At 50.5% G+C, this 25,516-nt stretch overlaps 10 protein-coding genes across 10 annotated transcripts; 4 read left to right on the top strand and 6 right to left on the bottom strand.

The window, feature by feature from the left end:
• Positions 1 to 842: 842 nt before the first annotated feature.
• Positions 843 to 2,078, bottom strand: M437DRAFT_40809 (uncharacterized protein; the record flags this gene model as incomplete). The annotated part of the gene is made up of 1 exon (XM_041020255.1): positions 843 to 2,078. One exon carries the CDS (start codon positions 2,076 to 2,078, stop codon positions 843 to 845), a length of 1,236 nt encoding a protein of 411 aa, XP_040882749.1.
• Positions 2,079 to 2,836: 758 nt separating this feature from the next.
• M437DRAFT_41044 (purine-cytosine permease FCY21) lies at positions 2,837 to 4,429 on the top strand (the record flags this gene model as incomplete). Its single annotated transcript, XM_041020303.1, has 3 exons — positions 2,837 to 4,175; positions 4,225 to 4,295; positions 4,346 to 4,429. 3 exons carry the CDS (start codon positions 2,837 to 2,839, stop codon positions 4,427 to 4,429), a joined length of 1,494 nt encoding a protein of 497 aa, XP_040882748.1.
• Positions 4,430 to 5,098: 669 nt separating this feature from the next.
• Positions 5,099 to 6,796, bottom strand: M437DRAFT_40851 (serine/threonine-protein kinase RIO1; the record flags this gene model as incomplete). The annotated part of the gene is made up of 1 exon (XM_041020265.1): positions 5,099 to 6,796. One exon carries the CDS (start codon positions 6,794 to 6,796, stop codon positions 5,099 to 5,101), a length of 1,698 nt encoding a protein of 565 aa, XP_040882747.1.
• Positions 6,797 to 7,610: 814 nt separating this feature from the next.
• On the top strand, positions 7,611 to 8,758 carry M437DRAFT_40325 (uncharacterized protein; the record flags this gene model as incomplete). The annotated part of the gene is made up of 2 exons (XM_041020176.1): positions 7,611 to 8,571; positions 8,625 to 8,758. The coding sequence occupies 2 exons, from the start codon at positions 7,611 to 7,613 to the stop codon at positions 8,756 to 8,758; spliced, it is 1,095 nt and encodes a 364-aa protein (XP_040882746.1).
• Positions 8,759 to 10,427: 1,669 nt separating this feature from the next.
• On the top strand, positions 10,428 to 12,305 carry M437DRAFT_41194 (general substrate transporter; the record flags this gene model as incomplete). The annotated part of the gene is made up of 5 exons (XM_041020336.1): positions 10,428 to 10,536; positions 10,640 to 11,028; positions 11,072 to 11,846; positions 11,910 to 11,984; positions 12,043 to 12,305. 5 exons carry the CDS (start codon positions 10,428 to 10,430, stop codon positions 12,303 to 12,305), a joined length of 1,611 nt encoding a protein of 536 aa, XP_040882745.1.
• A 718-nt stretch (positions 12,306 to 13,023) lies between these two features.
• Positions 13,024 to 14,854, bottom strand: M437DRAFT_72593 (uncharacterized protein; the record flags this gene model as incomplete). The annotated part of the gene is made up of 2 exons (XM_041025883.1): positions 13,024 to 14,249; positions 14,299 to 14,854. The coding sequence occupies 2 exons, from the start codon at positions 14,852 to 14,854 to the stop codon at positions 13,024 to 13,026; spliced, it is 1,782 nt and encodes a 593-aa protein (XP_040882744.1).
• Positions 14,855 to 15,206: 352 nt separating this feature from the next.
• On the top strand, positions 15,207 to 20,015 carry M437DRAFT_40719 (uncharacterized protein; the record flags this gene model as incomplete). Its single annotated transcript, XM_041020240.1, has 8 exons — positions 15,207 to 17,238; positions 17,528 to 17,802; positions 17,862 to 18,035; positions 18,086 to 18,436; positions 18,492 to 18,699; positions 18,751 to 19,274; positions 19,324 to 19,471; positions 19,522 to 20,015. 8 exons carry the CDS (start codon positions 15,207 to 15,209, stop codon positions 20,013 to 20,015), a joined length of 4,206 nt encoding a protein of 1,401 aa, XP_040882743.1.
• A 449-nt stretch (positions 20,016 to 20,464) lies between these two features.
• M437DRAFT_81571 (Arabinanase/levansucrase/invertase) lies at positions 20,465 to 21,517 on the bottom strand (the record flags this gene model as incomplete). Its single annotated transcript, XM_041027584.1, has 2 exons — positions 20,465 to 21,167; positions 21,228 to 21,517. The coding sequence occupies 2 exons, from the start codon at positions 21,515 to 21,517 to the stop codon at positions 20,465 to 20,467; spliced, it is 993 nt and encodes a 330-aa protein (XP_040882742.1).
• Positions 21,518 to 22,241: 724 nt separating this feature from the next.
• On the bottom strand, positions 22,242 to 23,550 carry M437DRAFT_72590 (BNR/Asp-box repeat domain protein; the record flags this gene model as incomplete). The annotated part of the gene is made up of 2 exons (XM_041025882.1): positions 22,242 to 23,040; positions 23,087 to 23,550. The coding sequence occupies 2 exons, from the start codon at positions 23,548 to 23,550 to the stop codon at positions 22,242 to 22,244; spliced, it is 1,263 nt and encodes a 420-aa protein (XP_040882741.1).
• Positions 23,551 to 24,730: 1,180 nt separating this feature from the next.
• M437DRAFT_18035 (uncharacterized protein) lies at positions 24,731 to 25,504 on the bottom strand (the record flags this gene model as incomplete). Its single annotated transcript, XM_041018929.1, has 1 exon — positions 24,731 to 25,504. A coding segment is annotated over one exon (774 nt), but the record flags the coding sequence as incomplete, so codon positions are not given.
• Positions 25,505 to 25,516: the final 12 nt, after the last annotated feature.

The raw sequence follows: 25,516 nt of genomic DNA, 5'->3' as shown, positions 1-25,516 counted from the left end.
CTGCTCTCAAAATAGATTGCATTGGAGAGAATATAGACTAATACTCCGTTCCTGGCTGCATGGCTGTGGTGTGTTTCAAGAATGGCGGTTAATATGTTACCCTCACCACCATCCAGCCTCTCGAAATTCCAATGAGACATATAGGTCATGCTTATGCTGAAACAAGGCTGATCACTGGTCTGGATGTCTCTATCTCAGAAAGTTGTCCGATAGGGAGGGCATCGCAAACTGCAGGAGAACGGGAATGCCTGACCGGTTGCCGGCCCCTTGGACCGAATACCTACCCTACTCAGTAAAAGCGGTCTGACAGCCTGCCGACGTATGTATTGCTACATAGGGAATTGGAAATGTCAATCCTTGATGAAAGCTTGTTAGATAAGAAGGAATATGCTATAGCAGGTAATTGCGCGAAAGAGGCAGGTGCTGTCGTGGTGGCTGGGAAGTCCTCCAACCTGCTGCCATTAGATCGGAACCTACAAACCTGATCACCAGATGATCCACATGGATGACTTGGTGTTTTTTGCAGCCGAGCTGCTCAAGACCGAAACTTTTCTTGCAAGACTCGCTTCAAGAAAAGGCACGAATGATGGTCCAGAGATTTAGCGCTGTAGAGTTGACGCCAAGTCAGACTGAGTCTTGAGCTTCATCCTTCCATCCAGTGTGGAGAATGCGCAGCCTGCCTGTCGGGGCGCAGTATACCGCTCTCCTGAAAAACAAGGCATGATGGTAAAATCTTTTGTAGGCTGTGCTGTCTGTTTCCCCACTCCGGGGGCGAAGTCTTTGATCGAATGTATAATTTTCTCGGTCTATCGTCTCGTCGTCATTTCGTTTGTCATGATGCTCTATATCTCGATATCTTCATGCATTCCTGGTCTTCCTTCGATGCCGTTAGCCGGCTCTTCTACGTCAATGTCTTCTCCGCCATCGACATCGTCCATGTCCTCGATGGGGAAAGTAAGGATGGCAGCAATGCCACCAAGACCTTCCAAGCGCTTGCCGCTTTCGTGCATGCTGCTGAGAACTTTGACGTCGCCTCCGTGTTCTTGGCTGACCTTATCGACCAGGGAGACCCAGCGCCTTCTTATCGCGACGTCCTGAGCTCTGAAGAGTGAGTTCGAGATGAGTAAGGCACCACCACCCCTCCCCACTGCACCCTTCTCAACAGCAGACTCGACTTCTTTTGGACCGTACCACGCGCGACCGTCGTCCTTCCTGAGCAGATCGAAGAACTTGTCCATAAGGGCCGTCTCTTTTGCGAAACGAGTATCGCTCAGCTTGGCAGTGACTGCGGGAGAAGCCATGACCTCAGCAAGCGAATGCAAGTGACCGCTAGCAGAATGTGCGACAATAGTCTTTGCAGCAAGGGCTGTCAAGTTCTTGTCGGCTTTTGTGGATGCGGTGGTCTTGATGTATTGTTGGAAAGCGGTTGCGGTGAAGCCGGGACTTGCTAACAATAATGGTTTCAAGTCGGCCATGTTGAGTTGACGGAGAAGAGATTCAAGGATGGTGGAGAAGAAACGCTGAGTGGCTTTGTCGTGGTCTGCGCTGGGTTTACCAGGACGTTTCTTGGGCAAGGCAGTTTCAACACGTTGGCGCAAGATAGTCTGGTGGTTTGTGACAAGACAGATGTTGGCAAGACCTTCTTGCATGACGACAGCCCATAGCTCAGCCTTTTGTGTTTGGTCGATCGACTCTTTCAGGATGTCGAGAGCGATGCTGTCCCAGCCATCTGCCTTTTCGAGAGTGAAATTGCGTTGCAGCTCGAGATCGAGGGTATGGTAGGAGCCACGCTTGACCCATTCGTTCTCTTCGGCGACGGTACCGCTGACGTGCAGCTGAGCAGCTTGCGGGTCAAAGTCTAGAGAGGTGACACGAAGCGTCAAAGTAGTTTGGACTCTTTTGGATGTGCTGGAACCCGTCATGGACTCGGTTGTGACGCGGCGAATGGCCGAGGCGCGAAGAAGATCGGTTGGTCTTATGAGATTGTATGCATGCCACATGTCTTCGGGCTCCTCAGGCAGCAGAGTTGCACTGCCAGAGCCATCCTTCTTTTCGATACTCTGCTTGATCAGTCTCATTTTGTGTTTGTGTAATTGTGGTGAAGAGTCAAAGTTCTGAAAGCGCCGCTTGATTTCTCCAAGTGGCCGATGACGAAGGTGGATTTGCGACTCTCATCGTCCTTCGGCGAGCTGCTCTAGTAATTCCAAACCACCTCGAAATGTCCCAAGGTGGTCCCACAAACCAAACACTTGCTCTGCAATTGTGACATGCTCAGCTCACATACTGTAGGTCCCACGCTCGTACGAACATGTTTGACGTGATAAGGTTGTGGTCATAGTGATGCTGTCTTATTGGTCGGAGTTTGTTCTCGCGAAAAAACGCGGCTCGTCGAGCGAGGCCGGAGACCCTTCGACTCACTTGCTCTTTCTTCTCAACATTTCCTTCTTGTGTTCGTATTCTGAAAAACTGTTCTCATCCCATCTCTCAAGATCAATTGAGCTCGTCTTCCATCACCCCCACGCTCATCGCACCTATAAAGTACGGACTGCAATAGTCATGATGTCAAACAGCAGGCAATTATCCATTTATCAAGGCCGAGGTACCAGGTAACGTAGAGCATGAACCGGTGTTCAATCGACTTGTAAAAAAAGTCGTTTGTTCTGAGAAACACGGTTGAACTTGATTTCAGGATAATACCTGCGAAAGAATCATGCTCTAGCAACTTCTCCCTCCTGTCTGTCTTGAGGGCTGACGCCTATACAGGAACCTCAACATGGACGAACAGCCTCAGATGAGAAGGCCAACCAAGGACCTCGAGAAAGATGGTCCTTCTCTTATGCCAACCGAAATCGACGATGAGTCCACTCTTGCTGGTGGTCCTTCTGGCTTAAGGCGACATATCAAGAACCTTGAGCACAGCCTAGCCCACTACAACCTTGAGGCTCGCGGCATCCAGCGCGTCATGCCAAATGAGCGTCACAGCTTGAGAAACCTGGGATACTCTCAAGTTGGTCTTCTGTGGTTCAGTGTCAATCTTGCTGCCAACAACATCACCCTTGGAATGCTCGGCCCAGCTGTTTACTACCTTTCATTCTTGGACTGTTCTCTGTGTGCCGTCTTCGGTATGCTTGTCGGATGCCTCCCAGTTGCCTATATCGCCACTTTTGGGCCTGTCAGTGGTAACAGAAGCATGGTCTTAGCTCGCTACACCATGGGCTGGTGGCCAGCTAAACTGGTTGTTATCCTCAACATAATCGTGCTGCTTGGCTACTGCTTGATCGATGCCGTGGTAGCTGGCCAAATTCTTTCTGCTGTCTCACCGCATGGGTCTCTCTCAGTCATCGTTGGTATCGTCATTGTTGCCGTCCTGACTTGGGCCGTCACCATCTTTGGCTACAGCGTCTTCCACTTCTACGAGCGTTACGCATGGCTTCCCCAACTCATCGTTCTTTCTCTACTCGCTGGTGTAGCCGGTCCGAAGTTCGATCTTGAGACACCCTCCACTGGCGAACATCTGACCATAATCGGCAATCGCTTGTCTTTCTTCAGTCTGTGCCTCTCTGCAGCTATCACCTACGCAGGTGGAGCCGCCGATTTCTTCGTCTACTATCCCGAGGAGACCCCTCGCTGGAAGATCTTCTCCGTCACTATGTGCGGTTTAGCTTTGTCGTTCACCTTCGCGTTCATTGTCGGCATTGGATTGGGCTCTGGCATCGCTACCAACGCCTCTTGGGGGGATGCATACAAGGTCTCGCAAGGTGCTCTTATCGTCGAGGGCTTCGCTCCCCTAGGAGATTTTGGTAAATTCTGTGGTGTCATTGTGGCTCTTGGTCTGATTGCCAACATGATCGCTCCTACCTACAGTGCAGGCATGGACTTCCAAGTCCTTGGTCGATGGATGACTGTCGTGCCTCGCATTGTTTGGAACACTCTGGGTGTCGTCATCTATACTGTATGCGCCATCGCTGGTCGTGAGAGTCTTGCAGCCATTTTCACCAATTTCCTTGCGCTCATGGGATATTGGGTATCGATCTGGATCGCCATTTCTCTTGAGGAACAATACATCTTCCGTACCTGGAGAGGTCTCGGATTCAATTGGAACTCTTGGAATGAAAAGAGCAAGATGCCTATTGGCATTGCCGCTATCATTGCCTTCCTTGTTGGTTGGGCTGGAGGTGAGTTCCAATCGTGCCATCATCACATGCATCTTTTGACTCGGAACAGCAATCCTTTCTATGGCGCAGGTCTGGTATATTGGTCCGATTGCCAAGCAAGTTGGAGAGTATGGCGGTGATGTAAGCGAACCCAAGATACCACAAAAACGAAACGTGCTGATATTTCTCAGATGGGCAACTACGTCGGATTTGCCTGGGCAGCACTGTTCTACCCCCCTCTCAGATGGTTCGAGCTGAAGAAATTTGGCCGTTGAGTAATCTAATTGGGAAAGATAGACTGAGATCTACTTGTGGCAAAGCTCGGTGAAAATGGACCCAGCTCCAGGCTGTCGTTGAACGATGTAGCGGCGGAGGTGTCGAAATGATAAAAAGAGAAGAGTTGCGATGGAACTAAGGCTCGACAGGGGTACAGTACATTATTGATCTTATTCGTGGAAAGGAAGTTTTGAAAACGTGAAGATGCAACAACCTACTGCGCCATTCCACTAGTTCGATGTGCTGAAAGCTGTTTGGGATCAATATGACTGTATGGTGGTGGTCGTCACTTTTGTTGGATGTGGACAAGGATCCTTGACGTTGTTCTTCAAATACGTTGCAGTGTTAAGCCTGTGGTTGACAGTTTTGCGATGCTCTTGTGCCAACTCTGTGCTTTTGGAAGAGAAACGAAACGGCTTTGCAACAGCAGGTGTTCGGTGCAGAATGGAAAGAGCGATCGAGCAAGGGAAACGGCTTGACTCCAGTCCATATGAAGCACAAGCGCAAGGGACAAGCTCGACACGAGGAAGGAACAACCAGACAATGCTCGACAGCGCCTTGAGCTATCATCGATAATGCAATCAAAGAAAGACGGATTGAAAACATGTATGCAAGTCATAACAAGTGGTATCATTTAGCTTAAAAACGAGAAAATGTGGTAAAATCACCTAGTGCTTGCCGCGAGAAGAACCACTAATGAGTTTCTTCTTGAGATGCTTTGGCATCTTCTCCTTTCTCTTCTCGCGCTTTTCCTCCTTGACTGCCTTTTTGTGTTCTTTCTTAGTATCTTTGTCTTCAAAACGCTTGCCTCGGGGTCTCTCGCCCTCGTTGCGCTTCCTACGTGGTCGGTCAGGGTCTTCAGATTCGTCTTCCTCGCTTTCTGAGCCCTCGGCATCGCCATCGTCTTCGGCATCCTCTGCGCCGATGGTAGTCTTGTTTGCGAGAAGGGCTTTGTAGACGAGATCGTCGCCTTCTCCTTTTTGTACTCGTGCGGCGTCGCGCTCGACATCATAGACTTGCTCAAGAGTCTGAGGAATGTATTGTTGTCTGAAAACTTGGTTGTCGACTTCCTCGTCGTCTTGGTTGCCTTGCTGCTCTCTTGTCTCGTACATTTTTGCGATGAGCTCTTCCATTTGAGTAGTCTCGACACCACCTTGTTCAGAAGTAATGAAGCCAAAGATGGCTCTCTCGGGCAGACAGTCGACACCCTTGCGAGCAAAGAAATCGCTGATGTTCTTGATATCCATACGCAAGAACTCAAGAGAGCGTGGGTGGTCGTGCTCGACACTTTGACTGACATCAATGACGAAGATGCGACCCTGGTGGTACATCAAGTTGTATTCACTCAAATCACCATGGACCAAGCGGCAAGTCTGGTACATGATGCGCATGTAACCAAGCAATTGGATGTACATCTCCCTCCATTTGGCAGCATTTTCTTCTTCTGTGGGTAGTTGGAAATCGACGTCTCTCAGACGAGGTGCAGGCCAACCCTTCTTGTTGCCCAGGAAACTCATGACCATGACGTGTTGACGGAGATAGAGAGGGTCGGGGCAAGGAATGCCAGCAGCATGCAGAATGCGCAAGTTTCTGAATTCCTTTTCTGCCCAGACCTTGACCATGGCGCGGTTGTCGCTCTTGTTGTAGCCACCACGGAATCTGAAATCACCAGTAACATACTTGTCGCGGTCTTTGAATACCAGAATACTTGTCTTGTAGACCTTGATGGCTCTGTGCAATGGGACAGCAGGCCCCTCAGAGTCGTCGTGATCCTCGGGGATTGTTGCAGCGTGGTAGACGTTGGCTTCCTTTCCAGTTGACAGAACACCGTTGATCTCGGATACAACGTTCTTGTTCAAGAGCTGCAGGAGAATCATGCGAGTTCTGGGATCCAAAACTTGTTCACTGGTGGCGCGATCGCTCTTGTCCTTGCCGCCTCCTCTTTCTTGTTTGCCGCCGCCGAAGCCAGACTCGAGGTTGTTGAGGCGCAGCTTGGAGGCATGTTGTGCCAGACTCTGGACTTGATCATCCACACTGGCTCGAGTGTTTGCAGTAGGTTTATGACCGGCGGGGTTGGTCTTGGGCTTTTGAGAGGAAGGGACTTGGTCGTCGTTGAGACGTCTTTGGCGATTGTATGATTTGGTAAAGTCGGCAGGGTTGGACGAAGTGATTTCTGAATCGTTGACCTCGTCGGCACTGTCCTCGAACAAGTCATCGTAGTAGTCGTCCTGTTCATCTTCGATCCCTTCATCCAGTAAGACGCCACCAGCTTGTTCTTGGTCGTTGTTGGCGTAGTCGTAACCTTGGTTTGGTGAAAAAGTGTGAGCTGGCTCTAGAGCCGCTGCTGGCGACTCGGTTGACGACATGATCTGTTTTGCCTCGTACAATGCAAGATATGATGTCGCAAACAGCTGCAAAGAAAAAAGATATTGGGCTGAAAGTTGCGTCAATCTCGACGGAGCTAACGGCGTTTCCTGATTCAGGGACGGGTTGGCAATGTCCATCCAGCACCATGTTTGCAACGGTCTAGAAGCAGTCTGATAGGTAGAGAACATGTTGCTATAGAACATGATATCGCGGCGGCTCTGTAACCAACCCCTCCCCCACGTTGCACAACAGGCCTCATGCCGACCTCACCCATCATCATATGTTGACTGTATCTTCTTCGACTTCAGCATGGCGACTATCTTGTACAGCTCGACAAGACGGCGCCATGATATTGTCTACCAAGATCTCTACTCGCTTTGCACCTATTCTAAACATTCGCCGCTGCTCTCGCCCCCACGCCACTTGCGTTCAAGATACGCCTGTTGATCAAGTCGATGTTGATCTGATCCAACACCAGCTCAACCTAAAATCTCCTGTCGATACTCTTCGATGTCTTCTCTTGAATGATACGCAACCGCTGTTTCGACAGATGCACTTGCGCTCTGTTGTCAAGGACTCCTTAAAAGTTGACTTCCCTATCAATGGCCAAATGCTCAACCACTCAGAATTCCGTCAGTATGTATTTATACATTCTTGAACAGTTTTTGTTTGCGATATATTTGCGTCTTGGCGTGGTAAGAATAGTGAGCTCAGACTGACTTGCTCAGACATATGGCTGTGAAGCAAGGACCCAAATTCCGCCGACGGCTTATGAGGGAGCAACTGCTGAGGTGTCAAACCACCCAAGACCTTATGCGCGTTCTTGCTGTAGCCTTTCAACGCAAGGAAACCACTCGAGACCTGGTAGATATGGATCTTTGCATTGTCCGAGCTCTCTACCGCGCCAGAGACACTGCAACCGACCACAAGATCTTTGGTGCTATCAGCACAATCGTCTCACGTTTTCGTCGGGAGAACCTGCCTCTTACACGCTATCTCTTAGCTGTTGGCATCAAGTTTGCTGCTCGGACACGTAGCCTGCCCGGCATGAAGAGGTATCTAAAACTTCATAAGGAACTGGGCTTTCCCATTGCGAAAACCTTGTTCAGAGCAATCATTGCAAAATGCAGTGTTGGAGTTCATGGCTATGGTGAGATCCGTAATGGGAGATGGTCACGTCGTGATCTGCTGCAAGTTCTTCTCGGATTCGAGGATACTCCTCCGGAAGACGAACATCACCTGGGTCTATTCCTTGACAGAACCGAATGGACTCAGTTGTATGGATGGCTTGTTGTCTTGTCCCGCTGCAAAGCATCCGATGAGCTCTGGAAAGAGTGGTTGCTGTGGCAGGATAACCCCTTGCGTCTCAAAACAGGCAGAGTGTCATCCCAGTTCAGCGAAAACAAGCTCAGAGGCGATTACTCATTCATTGAGATGATAGCCGATGCAGGAGACACCCGTCGAGCCTGGGATATGCTCGGCAACAGCGGAATTGCCTTCAAGGATTGTCGGACTCGACTGAGGCGTTCACTGCTTCGCGATATCGAGTATGCAACTGTTTGGGACGACCAAATTCCTGTCGACTTGCTCGCACAGTATGATTTCGAGTTGAAAAAAGTGGAGAATGCGTTAGGCGTGGAGTGGATCAGTCTCGGTGACGATCAGGGCTACCACAAACCTACGGAAACGATGAAGCAATCGCTCGAAGCGCTCTCGTCGCCATTCTTCAAACTAGAGCCGGACTTTGGTTATCCTCACGACCTCACTCCAGAAGGTGCGCTTCCATTTCTGTCGTTGCTGTGGACATGTTTACTCACTCGCTTCCAGAAATCAAGAAACAGTACGATGAAATGATGTTGCATGTCGAAGATATGTCGATTTATCTTCCAAAAACTACTCGCAACTCCACAAAGTGCAAAGACGGCACAACCTCCTCACGACGCATACATAGCATAACATAGCGTAGCATGATACCCCTAGCATGATTTAATCCTTCTTTCAACCTTAAACAATGTCCGCTTCATCTACCATTGACTGAACTAGGTCAACCTCGTCAGCTGTCTGTCACGCGGACAATAGATAAAATTGATCGATTTGACGATGAGAACCGAATCAGTAGCCGGGCCGATAGCAATACCATTGCCTTTCCACTCCCAACCTCTCAATCACGATCCAACGCAATTTCTGAATACCGCCTCTCGCCGTCAGTAACTCCACCAGGCCAAATTGGAGTTCTCCACGGGGGAGTGCGGGAACTTGAAATGAGTGTGTGATCCTTCTCCGCCAACTATACACGCCCTTGACGCCAGACCTGCAGTAGTGGCATGCCACCTCGGTGTCATTGCGGCGCTTTAAGCTTCTGTACACCAAGAGTTGTAACGGCTCACGGGATTCTTGTCAGGTTTGGTGAAAGGGGCGTTCGGGAGGCTTGCGGTATCTCGGGGCGACATCTTGCGGTCGAGCATCACGGACCGAGAAGGAAGCCAACGAACGACGTCTCGAGATTGGGAGTGGCTGCTTCGAGGCAACTTTTTCATCCTGTTTGCAAGCATCTTCGAGCGGGGTCACCTGGGTATGAACCCTGGTGCATCTCCATATGTCGTTGGACTGGTAGCGATGATCTTTCTGGGGGTGCCATGGGGAGCGGCCGGGTACGTTCATGCAACACTGTGCACAGTGCGAGGCCGACTCGCAAGACCCACCGACACGCAACGATTATTTTTTTTCTAGTTTGACACTAGAAAGAAGGATCAGCAGGCAATAGCACGCGACATCGGTACAAGCGCAAGATCTTGGAATCGAATCTCACTCCTTGCTTCTGTCGCACAAGACTTTGCTTGGCTTGCACTCTAAACGTCACGCTGGAGGGGTACACACTCATACACATCAATACGTATTCTGGTCTTCTCGATACGGCTACCGTCAGAACTATTTCCGAAGAAACATCCGACGAAGCTTCCATACTCGGCGCGACTCATGCAGAGAACCGCCGAGTCCTGGCTCGAACCCTACTAGCTTAGGGCACCATCCTCCCCAGACCGTATGAAGGCTTGGTCATGAGCTTACCCGGGCAGGAGCGTTTCTCCGCGCTTGGATATACGATCTTTTACTTCAGGTGTTTGAGATCTTGCCTATAATGACATACAGGCCCATCGAAAAGTAATTTGGAGTTGCCATGCGCTGTTTGGGCTGTCTAGATTTGGATTGAAGATGACAAGGTAAAGGTCAAAGCGAATTCTTGTGATCAAGCATGAGAGCGTGTGTCCGAGATACTTGCGTGTTGGTGTTCATGTATCGGGTAGCGTTCAACGAACGGCACCCTAGCGGCATGCCGAAGCTCAAGCCTCTGGGCCAGCTCGTACAGGTAGCTCCACAGGTATCGCTTCCTTTGCCGCCTCCCGGATCGTCCAGGCCCCGGCCTCCACATTCCAGAGTCTGGAGAACATGAGGAGGTGAAGCCATGGGGTGAGTGACCGTGCGTTAGTAGTCCCTTCCTCTTTTTCTGTTGTCTTATATAAACACCAGCGTATGCCCATTGTTCGTACTTTTCCATCATTGTCAACCACTTCTTCTTTCTCTACTCTCGCTGCTTCTTCCACAAAAGGACTTCGATCCTATCTACATTTCACAATGCCTATCGCCTTCAAACGACCCGAAGGCGAGGCCGGAGCCACTTGGCCCGCCATCGCCGTCGGTGCATTCGTTGCTTTCGGTGGTGTCCTCTTTGGTTACGATACGGGTACGTAAACCCGATGTACAAACACCACGACTTCGTTCAGCTAAGTCGTGGTGTTTCCACAACCAACGTTTGATATCTTGCTAACTGTACCTTCGCTTTATAGGTACCATTGGCGATATCCTGGGCATGGATTACTGGCTGAAGCTATTCGCTACCCACATCGACCCTGCTACCGGCAAACATGCCCTCACCTCGGGCCAGTCATCCGAGATCGTCTCATTGCTCTCCGTTGGAACTTTCTTCGGTGCCCTTCTCTCAGCTCCCACTGGTGATCTCCTTGGTCGCAAGATGGGTCTGATGTCATGGCTGGTTGTCTTCTGCATTGGTGTTGCTCTCCAGACTGCTGCCACCGCCATCCCCCTTTTCGTCGCTGGTCGTACTATTGCCGGTCTCGGTGTTGGTGGTCTTTCCGCCTTGATTCCTCTCTACCAATCCGAGACTGCACCCAAATGGATTAGAGGAACAATCGTGGGCTCTTACCAAGAAAGTAACGTCTTTTTGTCATTTCTATATCACTACTAACAGTGTATAACAGTTGGCAATCACCATCGGTCTTTTGCTCGCATCCATTGTCGGCAACGCCACCAAGAACCGCCAAGATACTGGATGTTACCGCATTCCTATCGCTGTTCAGTTCGCTTGGGCTATCATCCTTTTTGGTGGTCTGCTCGTGCTCCCCGAGACTCCCCGATTCTATGTCAAGCAGGGCAAGCATGCGGAGGCTGCTCGCGCTCTTGCCAAGCTCAGACGTCTTTCCACCGATCACCCTGCTATTGAGGAGGAATTGGCTGAGATCACCGCCAACCACGAATACGAATTGTCTCTTGGACAAGCTACCTACGTTGATTGCTTCAAGGGTAACCTCGGCAAGCGTCTTGCTACTGGTTGTGCTCTCCAAGCTCTCCAGCAATTGACTGGCGTCAACTTCATCTTCTACTACGGAACTTCCTTCTTCAAGCAATCCGGTATTGGTAACGGCTTCACCATCAGTTTAATCACCTCCTGCATTAACGTCGCTTCGACCCTCCCTGGCTTGTACATGGTTGAGAAATGGGGCAGAAGAAAGCTCTTGCTCTTCGGAGCCATCGGCATGGCCGTATGTCAGATCATCGTTGCCGGTGTTGGCCTCGCCCCTGTTGAGAACCAGTCCGCTCAGAAGGCTCTCGTCGCCTTCGTTTGTATCTACATTTTCTTCTTCGCGTCGACGTGGGGACCTTGTGCATGGGTGGTCACTGGCGAGATCTTCCCCTTGAAGGTCAGAGCCAAGTCTCTTTCAATGACCACCGCTTCCAACTGGCTGCTCAACTGGGGTACGTGATTTTCCTGGATTTTCTCCTTTCTTTGCAACAAGCATTCTAACCCTTGTACTATAGCAATCGCGTTCGCCACTCCTTACATGGTTGATGCCATCCACACCAACGTCTTCTGGGTCTGGGCAGGATTCTGCTGTACGTATAATGAGAAATACTGTTTTCTCAACGAACTTTGCTAACTTTCGTGATTTAGGCGCCTGTGTCGTATTCGTTTGGGCTTTCATCTACGAGACCAAGGGACTCTCTCTGGAGCAGGTCGACGAGCTGTACGGCAAGGTCTCCAAGGCCTGGCAATCCACCGGCTTCGTTCCCACTGTCTCATTCCAAGAAGTCCAGGACGTTACAGGCGGAGCAGACGGAGTCGCACGCAACCAATCTCTCACCGAGATCGAGAACAACGCTATGCGCAAGAAGAGTATTACTCACCAGGAGAGCTATGTGGGCGAGAAGATGTAAAAAGCCCTCGGCTTTCTCGGCACCTACCACATCGAGTTTTTCTGTTTTGACATCAACTATATCCCTTGCTTTCAGTATTTAGCTCACGAATTATGTAAAGAGGTCGCATCTGGCGAACAGTGTTTTTTTGTACATATCTGACAAAGACCATATTCTCACTCAATTCTTCGACCTCGTCTCCAAACCCTCTTCGATGGAAGAGAACATTCAAGAACGCGGTGCCTCTACATGTGATGTTCTCTTGGATGCAAGTACCCTCGTATCAGAGTAAAACTTACTAAGTGGTGGATCAGTTCGAATGCCTTTTGTGAAGAGAGGCTATCTTCACTCGCTTCAATAAGTGAACCTATAAATAGCACAAGTGAAGAATGCTTTGCTTCCTCAAATACAGCTTGTGTGGACAGTCATTCTGCACCATTGTCCCGCGATGACAACGATAAGGGCTTCGAGATACAAGTGGAAATGCAGGAGAAACGCAAGATGAAATTGGATACGGAATTCGAACAAGAGGAAGATGACGAAGATGTCGATCTGAGCATTCTCGACTGTGGTCCCGTTGACCGTCCACCACACTCTCGATATCAAAGGCAATTCATGTGAGACCACTTCAGGCAAACAGTACTAAATATCGGATCCAAAGCACAAAACTATTCATATAAACAGAGAAGACAAGAGCATAAATGCAAGTCTGAAGCAGAAAATATATAACACATTAAGTTCACTCCTCGGAGGAGCCTCCACGAGTACCATAGTCAGCGCCAACGCGCTTCACACCAGTGGCTCTTCCAGTGATATCCGACCAGGTGGCGCCGAAACGACGACCAGTGCTGGAGAGAAGACCTTCCTCTTCTTCTTCGGCCAGATCCTCGTCGAGCTGCTCCTCATCCAGACGAGGAGTGCGGAACAGCATGACAACGAAGACGATGAAGAAGATGCCAAGGAAAGCGAATTGAGCCCAGAAATCGACAATGCCGAAGAAGGGGAAGTTGATGGTGATGCGGTTGAGGAAGGTGCTAACGACCGAGGGTGTACACACCATACGAGCGACAGGGTTGTCAGCAGCCTCACGGCAAGCGCGGATGGCATTGTGGTGGTTGCTACAGTCAGGCTGCTGATCGGGGTGGTGGGTAGGTCTGTCGCAGTACGTCTGAGGGCCGAAAGTGGCGTATTGTGGAGCAACCATCATGGCGACAGCGTAGTTAATGGCGAAGACGATCAGAGTAAGCATGACGGTTCCCATCAGGAGAGCTTGTGGGGCGGTGTGACCCTTGCGAATCTTGAAGAGGCTGACCCACAAGAAGCGAATGCCAATAGTGGCGATGCCAACGACAGAGCCGGCGAAGAAGAGAAGGGTTAGTAGCAGGAAGATGACATAGTCGATGGGGAAGACCTTTGAGGTGACAACGAACAGCCAGTTGATAGGCTGGAAGATCTTGTTGTGACCAAGCAAGTAACCGCATCCAGTCTTGCATACCGAGTTCTTGATCTTGTCGACACCAGTAACCAACATGCTGGCCCAGACAACAAGCACAATGACGATGAGCAGAAGACCGCCAAGAAGCTTCAGGGGTCTGAAGACAGCCTCTGTCTTGAGCCAGACACGAATGAACCAATTCTGACCCTCGCCCATGTCTTCGGCAGCCAAACGTTCACGGCGAACAAGCGTACGTTCCTCTCGGATGAGAGCTTCGAGTTCACGGCGGTCGCGAGTGTCAAGACCATTGTCACGGCCTTCGTTACGGTTCTCAAGTTGTCGCTGACGCTCGCGATTCTGCGTCAGCTGAGAAGAGGTGGTGGCAGCTAAAGTAGGGGCAGAGATGCGAGGAGCGGTCTTGATCAGAGTAAGGGGCAAGAGAGCCAAGCCAGGGCCTGTGTAAATGCAGTATAGGAGGGTTCCGAGGGTCAAGAGAAGACCGACGCAGAAGGTCAAGGCACGCTCACCGTCTAATGCAAGTCAGCTATCGAACCAAGAGCAGAGAAACGACGGACTCACGATTTTCGGCCAGCAGGTCCTTGAAGAAGTCCAGATCAAGATGCTTCTGAGGCCTGTTCTTTGCAACGGGGACGAAGAAGCCTACGAGGAAGATGATAACGACGAACAAGATAAAGGCGATGGTGTACTTGAAAGCACCCCAGAGACGACCGGCGGCAGTTTGGCTGCCCTCCTCGGCGGCTACTTCATCACGTTCCTCGTACCAGAAGTAGGTGAAGGGAACGACAATCAAGCACAAGACAGCGTCCAGGCTGTAAAGAGTGTAGTAGACGATCTTAAGTTGGAACAAGATGTTGTCGACAGCATCAGGAGTAGCCCAGTCTTTCTTTCTGCCGAGTTTGGACGATGTAGTGGAAGACACAAGAGCGACATCGACGGGTAGCAATAGGACGGTAGCCAGCAGAGAGAGCACGGTGAGGATGCATACGATTGATACGACAGCAGAGCGTTCGCGAGGGGCCTGGTAGATGTAGACGAAGATGGATGCCACGACTAGCAGGATCGCAAGTGCGACGGCATATGCGACCCAGATGAGAGAGGTTTGGATTAGTGCCATGGTGTTAGGCAGGCAGGAGCTGTACAGTGGCTTCCTGTCGAGTAGTGGAAAAGTCGTAGGAAGGCAGCGCTCTTTCACACACGGCGCATTGCAGGCTTGCCAGAAGAAGGAGCTTGCGACAGCTTCACACGGCAGCAAGACAAGTCCAGAGGTTCCTTCCCTGATTGCTTCCTCCGCAATTGATGGGCAGACGTCATCTTGGCGCTTCGTCCCGCTCGTCCGTCCGTGCACTGATATAGCACGGACGGGAGCTTGGCATTGTAGCTCCGGCTCCGTCTTGTCTCGGGCGTGAGCTTCAGCCAGATATTATTGTCATCTCCTCGACATTGCATGCAATGCGCGACGACACATAATGCAATGCTACACCGAACTCGTGGCGCCCACCGCCGTCTCCAATGCCGTCGCCCTGCCATTTGTCGCTCCTGGTGCGACTAACCTCGTCGTCGCAAAGACCTCGTTGCTCCAGGTCTTCACTCTAAAGACCGTCGCAACCGATGTCAAACCATCATCTGCCAACCCCCGTCTCGACACTGGTGCCATTGAAGGCCCTGAAAGCGTCCATCGCGTTGAGAACACGGCAAAGCTAGTACTTCTGGGCGAGTACCCCGTGTCAGGAACCATCACTTCGCTGCAAAGAGTCAAGGCCCTGAACACAAAGACTGGCGCCGAGGCCTTGCTGGTCTCCACACAGGACGCAAAGATCAGTTTGATCGAATGGGACCCCCTCAATTACCGCATCTCGACAGTCTCCATCCATTACTACGAGCGCGAAACAACAAATACACTTCCCTTCGGCCCATCCCTTGCCGACACGCCTAGTTATCTCAGCGTCGATCCAAGCAGCAGATGCGCCGCTCTCAAATTTGGCACAAAACACCTCGCCATCATTCCATTCCGCCAGTCTGCCGATGATTTGGCTGATGAAGACGACCTTGATACCCCTCCACCCACAAAAGCGCCCGTCACCGGCACCGATGCCCAATTCGAGACTCCCTATTCGGCATCATTCGTCCTACCCCTTACCGCTCTCGATCCTGCTCTCACGCATCCTGTCCATCTCGCCTTTTTGCACGAGTATAGAGAACCTACTTTTGGCATTATTTCGTCAAACAAGGCTCCCAGCCATGGTTTGCTTGACGAACGCAAGGACATACTGAACTACACCGTCTTTACCCTCGACTTGGATCAGCGTGCCTCCACCACTTTGCTATCTGTTACTGGTCTGCCTTTTGATATTTTCCGCGTCGTCCCTCTTCCCTTACCTGTCGGCGGTGCTCTGCTTGTTGGCGCAAACGAGCTGGTACATGTCGACCAGGCGGGAAAAACAAATGCTGTTGCCGTGAACGAATTCGCCAAGCTAAGCTCAAACTTCGCCATGGCTGATCAGTCCGACCTTGGTTTGCGCCTGGAAGACTGTGTGGTCGAGGCTTTGGACCACACGAACGGCAACATGCTGATAGTCCTGAACACCGGCCGCCTGGCGATATTGTCATTCCGTATCGATGGTCGCTCGGTTTCTGGTTTGTCCGTTCATTTGGTAGATTCTACTCATGGCGGTCACCAATTGAAGACTGCTGCGAACTGCGCTGCCTCTTTAGGACGCGGTAGATTATTCCTGGGCAGCGAAGATGGTGACTCCACTCTTATTGGCTGGTCTAAGAAGACCTCACAGACGCGCAAGCGTAGTCATGCACAAATGATTGCCGAAGATGCTGAACTCTCAATGGATGAGGAAGATCTCGACGACGATGCAGATGACGACTTGTACGCCGACGAAGCTCCGGTTATAAAACAGACGACCTCCCAGGCTGCCGATTCTAGCGGCCCGGATAGCTACTTCTTCAGGGTGCACGACAATTTGTTCAGTCTGGGTCCTATCAAGAACGTCTGTCTGGGCAAATACGCCACTGACCTTTCTGAGAACGATCTTGAGCCACAACTTTCCCTGCTTGCAAGCGTTGGTCGGGAACGTGCATCGAAGCTTGCATTCATCAATCGTGAACTAACACCTAGTCCCCTTCGAACAGTAGAGATACCCCATGCTCAAGCGGTCTGGACCGCTTGTGCAAAGCGGGCAGCCCCTCGCGGTCTACCAAAACCCACAGATGGTACACAGAATCCTGAGGCGCAGCTTGCATCTGATATGCAGTTTGACCAGTATCTTATCACCTGCCACGCTGATGAAGATGGCGCCGAAAGCTCAAAGGTATTCAAGATTGATAACGAAGTCACCGACACCAAGCAGGGCGATGAAAGTATGAGTTACACCGAGGTGACTGGAACCGAGTTCGAGGGTGAAGGTGAAACCTTGGATGTTGGCATTTTGGCCTCTGGTACAAGGATTGTTCAAGTGAGGAAGCATGAAGTCAGGAGTTACGATGCAGGTAAGTCTCGGAAAGCTCTTCCCGTTCGCAAACCACCTTGCCCATGTCCAAATGTCATTCCCATCATTGCAACACTCAACACGGCTTTAGAGTCGTCTGACCTGAAAGAAACAACATCTCGGGGTATCTCAGATGCACAGTTGTCTACGGGAGCCAACACTGAGGATGCCGTATATGTCATCATGTGTACTATAGCCTTTCCAATACAAATCTGTCATCTTCCCATCACTTGCCATTTGCCACTTTATCTACCTGTTCCAGAGTCGTGTACTAATTAGCGTGCCTCTAGATCTTGGTCTTTCTCAGATCTTCCCGATCATCGATGAGGAGACCGACGCAGAGCTCACAGTTGTACACTCGTCATTCTGCGATCCATACCTCCTACTGCTTAGGGAAGACTCGAGTTTGCAGATTCTGCAAGTAGACAAGAGTGGTGACCTTGACGAACTTGAGCGTGGTGATGCCGCTTTAGCCTCGAAATGGTTGTCTGGCAGTGTATACAGGTCAGAGAAGACTGGTGATAAGGCATTAGTTTTCCTGCTCAATGCTGAAGGAGGTCTTGCTGTAAGCTTAGGTCTATGAACAACCCACAGACACACGATTTGCTAATACCATGGTCATAGGTCTTTGAGCTTCCGAACCTGGAACAGCCAGTTTACGAGGCTCCGAGTCTCTCAGTCTTGTCACCAGTACTCTCAAATGAGAGTGCGCCTCGTCGTAATGTTGGCAAGGAAACACTGACCGAACTCATCTTCGCGGACCTGGGCGATGCAACAGCCAAATTGCCATATCTCATTGTAAGCCCACCCTCTAGCGCTCAGAATCACACGCTTACACGTACATCTAGCTGCGCTCATCAGCGGACGACCTCATCATCTATGAGCCTTTCCATCATCCTTCAGCTCCTTCCATAGCTTCCTCGCCATTCACCACAAATCTAAAGTTCCGCAAGGTACCCGGATTACATATGCCGAAGTTCAATGAGGACGCTTCTCTTCAAAAGCCTGCTCCACTCAAGTTCTTACCCAACGTTGGTGGATATTCTACCGTCTTCATGGCAGGTGGCTCGCCAAGCTTTGTGGTGAAAGATGCTTCGAGCCTGCCACGCATTGTCAGCCTGCGAGGAAAGGGCGTCCTCAGGCTGTCTGGTCTCAACAGCCGCAAGTGCGAAGCCGGATTTGCATGGGTCGACACCGACGTAAGCCACAAAGTTTGTGCGATACCTAGCAATACAATACTGACCATGCCACCAGGGCACGTTACGTGAAGGTCAAATTCCCGATGGCACAAGATTCGCTTCCAACGGATGGTCCATTCGCAAGTTTTCGCCCTTCCCCGAGCATGTCGAAGTCCAGAAGATCGCATACCATTCAGAGCGTGACTGCTATGTGATCACGACTCAGGAAGAGGTCGACTTCTATCCTCCGGAGGACGACCCTAGGCATCCAGCGGCAGATGAAGGTATGCAAGTTGTGATCTGAAGCGAGGAACAAGACTGACATGATGCTTTAGAAATCACTCTTCGACCGAAATCGCTGCTGTTCCGCGTGCATCTGTACGACGCACGAGCAGATCGCATCATCGACACGTACGACATTCCCCCGTACGAGTTGATCACGTCGATGGAGGTCATGCCTCTCGAAGTCTCAGAAATCACACATCAGCACAGGTTGCTAGTCGCTCTGGGTACCATTTCACAGAGAGCAGAAAACTATGCTGCCAAGGGTTGCATCTACACCCTGGAGATCATCGACGTTGTGCCAGAGCCTGGCCAACCAGAGACAGGCAAGAAGTTCCGTGTCTTTGGTAGAGAAGAGACTAAGAGTGGCATCACCGCGTTGATGGGCATCGCTGGTCTTGTTGGCACTGCTCAAGGACAGAAAATTATGATTCGTGGATTAAGAGAGGACGGATCGTGCTTGCCCGTCGCTTTCCTCGATGCGCAATGCTACATCACATCACTAAAGACATTGGCGAGCAGCAAACTCTGGATTGCCGCAGATGCTTGGAAAGGTCTTTGGTTTGGTGGCTTCGGAGTAAGAAACGTGCTAAGCTCTTTGAGAAACATCACTAACACACTTACAGGAAGAGCCCTATAAGCTCTCGCTCTTCGGAAAGTCACGATCGCAGATGGAGGTGATCTCGGCTGAGTTCCTGCCGTTCGAAGGCCAGCTGTACATCCTCCTCATCGACGCAGATCTTGACATCCATGTGTTACAATACGATCCTGAACGTATGTATCATGCAATTTTCCGTCTCATACATTCATACTGACACTCACAGATCCCAAATCATTGTCTGGTCAACGTCTGCTCCACAGAAGCACCTTCCACCTTGGACACATGCCTACCTCGATGACACTACTTCCCTCTACCTTGTCACCATTCGCCGAGCAGAACCCCGACGAGGACATGGCAGACAGCGACAGCGAACCCTCAAAGCCAGCCACGCTCAACCACATCCTGATCACAACCCAAACCGGCAGTATCGCATTACTGACACCTCTTGACGAGGCTACCTACCGACGTCTCTCAGCACTTCAGACAACATTATCCAGTATCCTTGAACACGCGGCTGGTCTCAACCCGCGAGCCTACCGCTCGGTCGAGAGTGAAGGGCTTGGAGCTAGAGGTATTGTTGATGGTGATTTGATCACTAGGATCTATGAGTTGGGTGCTGGTAAGAGACTTGAGGTGCTTGGCAGAGCTGGTGCTGAAGTTTGGGGTATGAGGAGTGATTTGGAAATTATCGCCGGTGAAGGATTGGCCTATCTTTAGATTTGCTGAGAATAAAGATATCCAATACTATTCTTCGCTGCCTTTCTTCAGTCTCGTGTGCCGAAGACCGTCAATATGTGGTTGTAGAAATGCACAGTACTTCTAGAAAGCAGGTTATTTCCACTGAGAGTCAGTGTCTTATTGGCTCTCCTTGGTCATCTCCACAATTCAGAAACAATTGTGCATTGAGACAATGGAGATGTCCATGCCCCAAGGTGGGAGTAAGGTCATACATTGCGGAGATTGTGTCAGACTTCGTGATAAGTGGCTCCATCTGGAGTTTGGCATTTATCTATGACTATCGCGATGCGCAATGTTTCTGAGAAATATGTGGTATCCACTAAGAGCCAACATCTCTTAGGCTCTCATTGAATCATGAATGGCTACCAGGGTTTCTTTATCATGCTTCCATTTGTCCCAGTAATCAAATTTGTTCGGTTTCTAAACAATCAAGCTTGTGGCTCTCCGGCAGGACCAGGCAAGACTGCTCCTTCGGCAATCGGCTCACCAAGGATAGGAAAACCATCAGCCTCGAAATCAATCTTCTTTGCATTGGCATATCTATCTCCACAGCTGCCAGCAGGATTAGGAGAAGAATGATATGCCATCCAAGTTTCCGTGCCATCAGGGCTAGTAAAGAAGCTATTGTGGCCAGTACTGTACATGCCATTTGCTTGGCTAAAGTGAGGTCCAGTCTTGACCCAACTGCTTTGTTCGAGTGGATCACCACCGATGTATTCAAGGAGGCCGAGTGAGTATGAGGGATCCCAACAGAAAGACCCCGAGTAAGACAGAAAAGTGCGGTTTTTGCTATACAGAGCAAACGGACCTTCGTTAACCGGCATCTGTCCATTGCGTTCCCAAGCCTCTGTGGGTGAGGCAAGGAGATGTTCTTCTCCAATAGTGAGGATATCGGAGTTTTTGGCGATGCAAAGGGATTGCAAGTTTTCGCCGGTGTCGTTGCGAAAGCAGGAGTAGACGAAGTAGTTTTGGTTGTTGATAGTTAGAGGTGTTCCGTCGATTGACCAGGCCGGGGCGTTGATGGTGCCGTAGAAATCGAATGTGTCCCAGGGAGATTTTCCGCCGCGGAGGACTTGGGATTGTTGGATGGCGTTGTCGTCGCAGCCGCCGGCTGAGAAGTAGATGTGCCATCTGATTGAACGTTTAGTCGAGTGTTCGGAATGTCGCAGGTGTTTTGTGCAGTACACTTACTGTCCGTCCACGATATGTAGCTCAGGCGCCCAGATGTTGCATTGGCGTGATGGGTACTCGGCGCTAGGTGCCCATACTGTCTTTGGCAAAGCAGTCTTGAGACCCGCGAGAGTTGTTGCGCGTCGAACACTGATGTCTCGATAATTGGTTGCGGTAAAGTACCAGTACCCCTCGTGCCATACAATAGAAGGATCACCACCGTCCTTTGGCTCTAGTGGGTTCGAGTAGTTGGCACCGAGAACAGCAGATACACCGCTGAGGACCAGAAGTCCTAGTTTGGAGAAGAACATGATGACGAGAGAAAAGAGAGGAGGCTGAGGCAAGTTGAGAGTTTAAGGCTGATGCTCCAAGGCAGTGTACTTTGATCAATTGATCTATGCCATGGCACTTGCCTTTCTTTATACCTTTGAACCACATCGTTCCCTCTACACAAGCAACATGATGCTCGGTTGAACTGTTGCTTGGTAGTCATGTGCAGCAGAGCAGGAAATAGGGTTTCTGATTGCCAAGTCGAAGATCTCTTGTGCAGAAGTGACTGTCCGGCGGGAGAAGGATCCTTCGAGCCTCGGTCTACCCTATGGACTCCACAGGTACTCCACTGTGACACTCCACAGGGATGGAGAGGACGAAAGTCGCCCTTGATGATCTGCACGATATCTTGTGCTCATCTGATATTCGCCCATTTGCCAAGACTCACATTAGCCATGAAGGAGTGGTTCGGCTGATTACCGCCTACGGAAGTGGCTGGGGAGTGGAGGTGTTGACACCACTGCTCGTTCAGGTCAAGTATGCATCAAGCGAGTCGTATACATCGATAGCATAGCGACTTCTTCGTGTTAAAACTGAATGTGTAGAAGAAGTAGGAGACGTAGTTGGATAAATAGGTTGAATGTGTGCTTGGCCTACGCATGAACGCTTGGCATGGTTTCACCTTCATCAACCTCATCTCTCGACTTCCACAGTCAACCTAACCGCCATTGAAAAGAAATTCGTCCAGATCATTCTGATGTCTATCTATGACCATGGACTACCCCAGCCCCAGCCATGTCCATAACCGCCGCTGTTGTGGTTGCAAGCAGGGAAGCCCTGAGCACCTGGACCCTTACCAGCAGGTCCTGGCACAATGAAATCGCCGGCAGTAAATTCAGTCATGTTAGAACCGTACATTCCGCCATTGTACACTTGAATGGTCTTTCCGCCGTTTCCTGGCAGGACCCTCAAAGATCTGGTGTAGCCGACTCCATGGCCTTGGCTACTGACATTCTGCCATGCACCGGGATCTCCGTTCTGTGTGTTGAGGAAGAATTGGTCGTATGTGGAGTCACTCACAACGATGGTACCTGAAGGGCCGCCAGCGGGTGTCCAGACAGTGTAAGGACCTGCGCTAGAGACACCTTCGGGAGTCCTGAGCATGTTGTCGCCAACTGAGCCGAACTCAAGAGGTGAGTCTGCAATCTTGTAGTGGGTGGCATAGGGGGCACCGTCGTCGTTACCGGTGGCAGGATCCGACCAGAGACCAACTTCATAAGAGCACATCCATTTTCCGTTGCCGATCTGGGCGATGGTGATCATGCCTGGTCGCTGTGTGTAGTTCGCATAGGCGACATCGTTGACAACATCGCCCCACGACATTAGGTCTCCACTGGACTGGTGAGCAAGCTTTTGACCATACTGAGGATCGCGCTGGTCGGAGTAGAACACGTTGACTTGGTTGTCGTAGGCGAGAATGAAGGGCTCCCAGACACAAGGCGCGCCGTTGTCGGTGTTGGGAGGTCCACCATAGGCTACCGTTGAGACATACTCCCAGGATACACTACAGATGTCAGACTGGAAACATTGCTTTCTCAGAGATGACTTACCCTTTGTCTGTACTAGCATACAACTGAATGTTGGTGCTGGAGGAGTCGCCAGGGATACGGTTACCAGACAAAAGGATCGTTCCAGGCTGGTATTTTCCAAAAGGCTGGGCCAACTCGTACATGAAGGGTTGTAAGATGATCCCGCCACTCAAGCTAGCATTGCCGTTGAAGTATGCCTTGGAGAGTTCCGACCAGCTGGCTCCGTAGTCGGTGCTCTTATAGATGATAAAGTATTGGCCGTCTGGAGGGCTGTATGCCGCGGTGGCCAGAATAGTAGGCTCCCCTTGCTCACAGTCCTGATTGAGGAGGACGGAGCGAGCATAACTGCCACCCTTGTCTGGCCAGTTGGCTGGTGGGACGAACACGGTTGTGTTCTGGACAAACTGTGCTGGAGGTGCACTTGGCCATGCCAAGGCAGTCGAGGCCAGCAGCGTTGAGGTAAAGAGAGACAAGAGAGAGAACATACTGACCAGTTGCCTGTCAGATATTGAGAGCCTTGGTTTACCCTTCTATATGGCAACGAGCATCTTCTTATACTCTCCCAGCCAGCCCAAAAGCCCCTCATTTCTTCCTGGCCAGCCTCGTGATATACTGCATATTGTTATTGACCCGGGAGTACTTTTGGTTTTTGCCTGTATGCTGGCGGTCAACACGGTCCGGGTATAGGTCTTGTGCCCTTGACTGTTCTATACATAAGAGGCAGCATTTTCGGACCAGTACGGACGAGTATACCACCACCCCGCAAGCTCACCCCCGCAACACTACCTGCATGGCCATGATCTTCCACGGCCCCACGGCACGGTATGCATCACGTCTATCGATTTTCGATGTGGTGCCTGTTAGGTGCAGCATTGCTGCAAGTAAGATTCATGGCCATACCAGATCTTTTAGCTTCTCATTTAGCCTAAAATTTTCGTTGTCAAGTTCCATCGTGTATACCGCGGTTGTAAAACTTTTGCGGTAGATGTGGAGACAAAACGTACTTGCCAGATGTCAGCCTGAGATTTGACTGGCAATAAGTGCTTGACAAGCATTTCAGTGGCTTGAGGGGGCTTCTGGCACCAAGGCATTCTGACAAGGAGACAACCTTGGCGTTCACCAGGAACCCATGCACTTTGGACGGAATCTGCTTACAACACGGCAGGCACTTGACTTACAACGGTACATGTGATTGTCAACTGTTCATGTTCTGGCGATTGTTCAACCTTACTCGAGATGATCATGCTACTGTTCCTCTCACACACGGCATGAAATCAATCGAGTTACGGATAAATATGATTTGCTTGCATAGAGTGAATGGCTGGTTCCTGTCGATCATCGGCAATGCCTTAGTTAGTCTTCTCCAGATTCGACATCCATGAACTCATCATCTTCAGAATCAGTTTCATCTTGTTCGAAGTCATCTTCCTCCTCATCGGAGCCATCTTCATCATCTTCTCCTTCCTCAGAGTCTTGTGCGAGAAGACGACGAACGTCTTCAGTAGGCGCGTCAAGAGGCATGTCAGCATTTCGAATAAAACTGATGGGCACGCTTGGTGTCGGATCGTTGAGCTGAGTATATCCGATGGCGTCTAGGTTAGGGAATCGTCTGCTTCCAGCCACATGAGTGCTGGAGGCTTCCTCTTTGTGAGTCGAGGCTACAGTCCTCCAGGTTACGGTAGAGACGTAGTAGTCGAGCTTGTTTGGACCTGTCTCATCGCGTATCCAGCGGTGATGGTGCCAAGTTGCACTTCCACTCCATCTCATAATCTCAGGCTCGCAATTCTTCGCTGACAGCTCGGTATCATCCTTGCGACGGAAGACCCAACCCTCTATAGCCTGCCTTACTACATCGTCAATTTGATTTTTCTTGCGCTCGAGACTCTCGAACGCCACGCGAAGTTCCGTCAGGCTGTTTGGAAATTCACAGAAGCCGACCCAGGTGGCATCGAAGTGAAGATTGTTGTCGCTCTCCCAGAACCACCAATCTGTGTGTCTGATGGTGATTGTGATAACTTTGGGGTAGAAGAATCTGAGGTTAAGGATTTCCTGAAGTCTCTGTCCATTCTCCAAAGCGTACAACTGAGGGAAGACGCGCACGTGTTGTATGATGGGCATCGTTTGACTTCTTGAGATTGCTAGCAGAGTTCTCTGCATGTCTCTCGGGGTAGTTGTACGTGGCGGTCTACGATCTGTTGAAGTGAGGTAGAAGGTCTGCTCGGCGTTCGTCCATGGCAAGAACCAAGCTTCCTGATAGATGCGCTTGCATGTTCTCAGCAATACTGTGTCAGTCTTTCTGGGAGCGAGGTAATCTGGTCGCTTGTAACATGTTGCATCATCGTACAGCTGAGTCGTGTCTTCATAGTCGGCAAGAGCGTAGTTCCAAATATGGTTTCGAATCTCGCCAGGCAAGATCGAGAAGAGGGCGGACTGTAACTGTTCGTGTGCCGA

The sequence above is a fragment of the Aureobasidium melanogenum genome, assembly GCF_000721775.1.
Source record: "Aureobasidium melanogenum CBS 110374 unplaced genomic scaffold scaffold_3, whole genome shotgun sequence".
In the NCBI taxonomy this organism is placed as follows: Eukaryota; Fungi; Ascomycota; class Dothideomycetes; order Dothideales; family Saccotheciaceae; genus Aureobasidium; species Aureobasidium melanogenum.
Note: the sequence above shows the minus strand (reverse complement) of the source record. Positions and strands in the feature narration are given on the sequence as shown.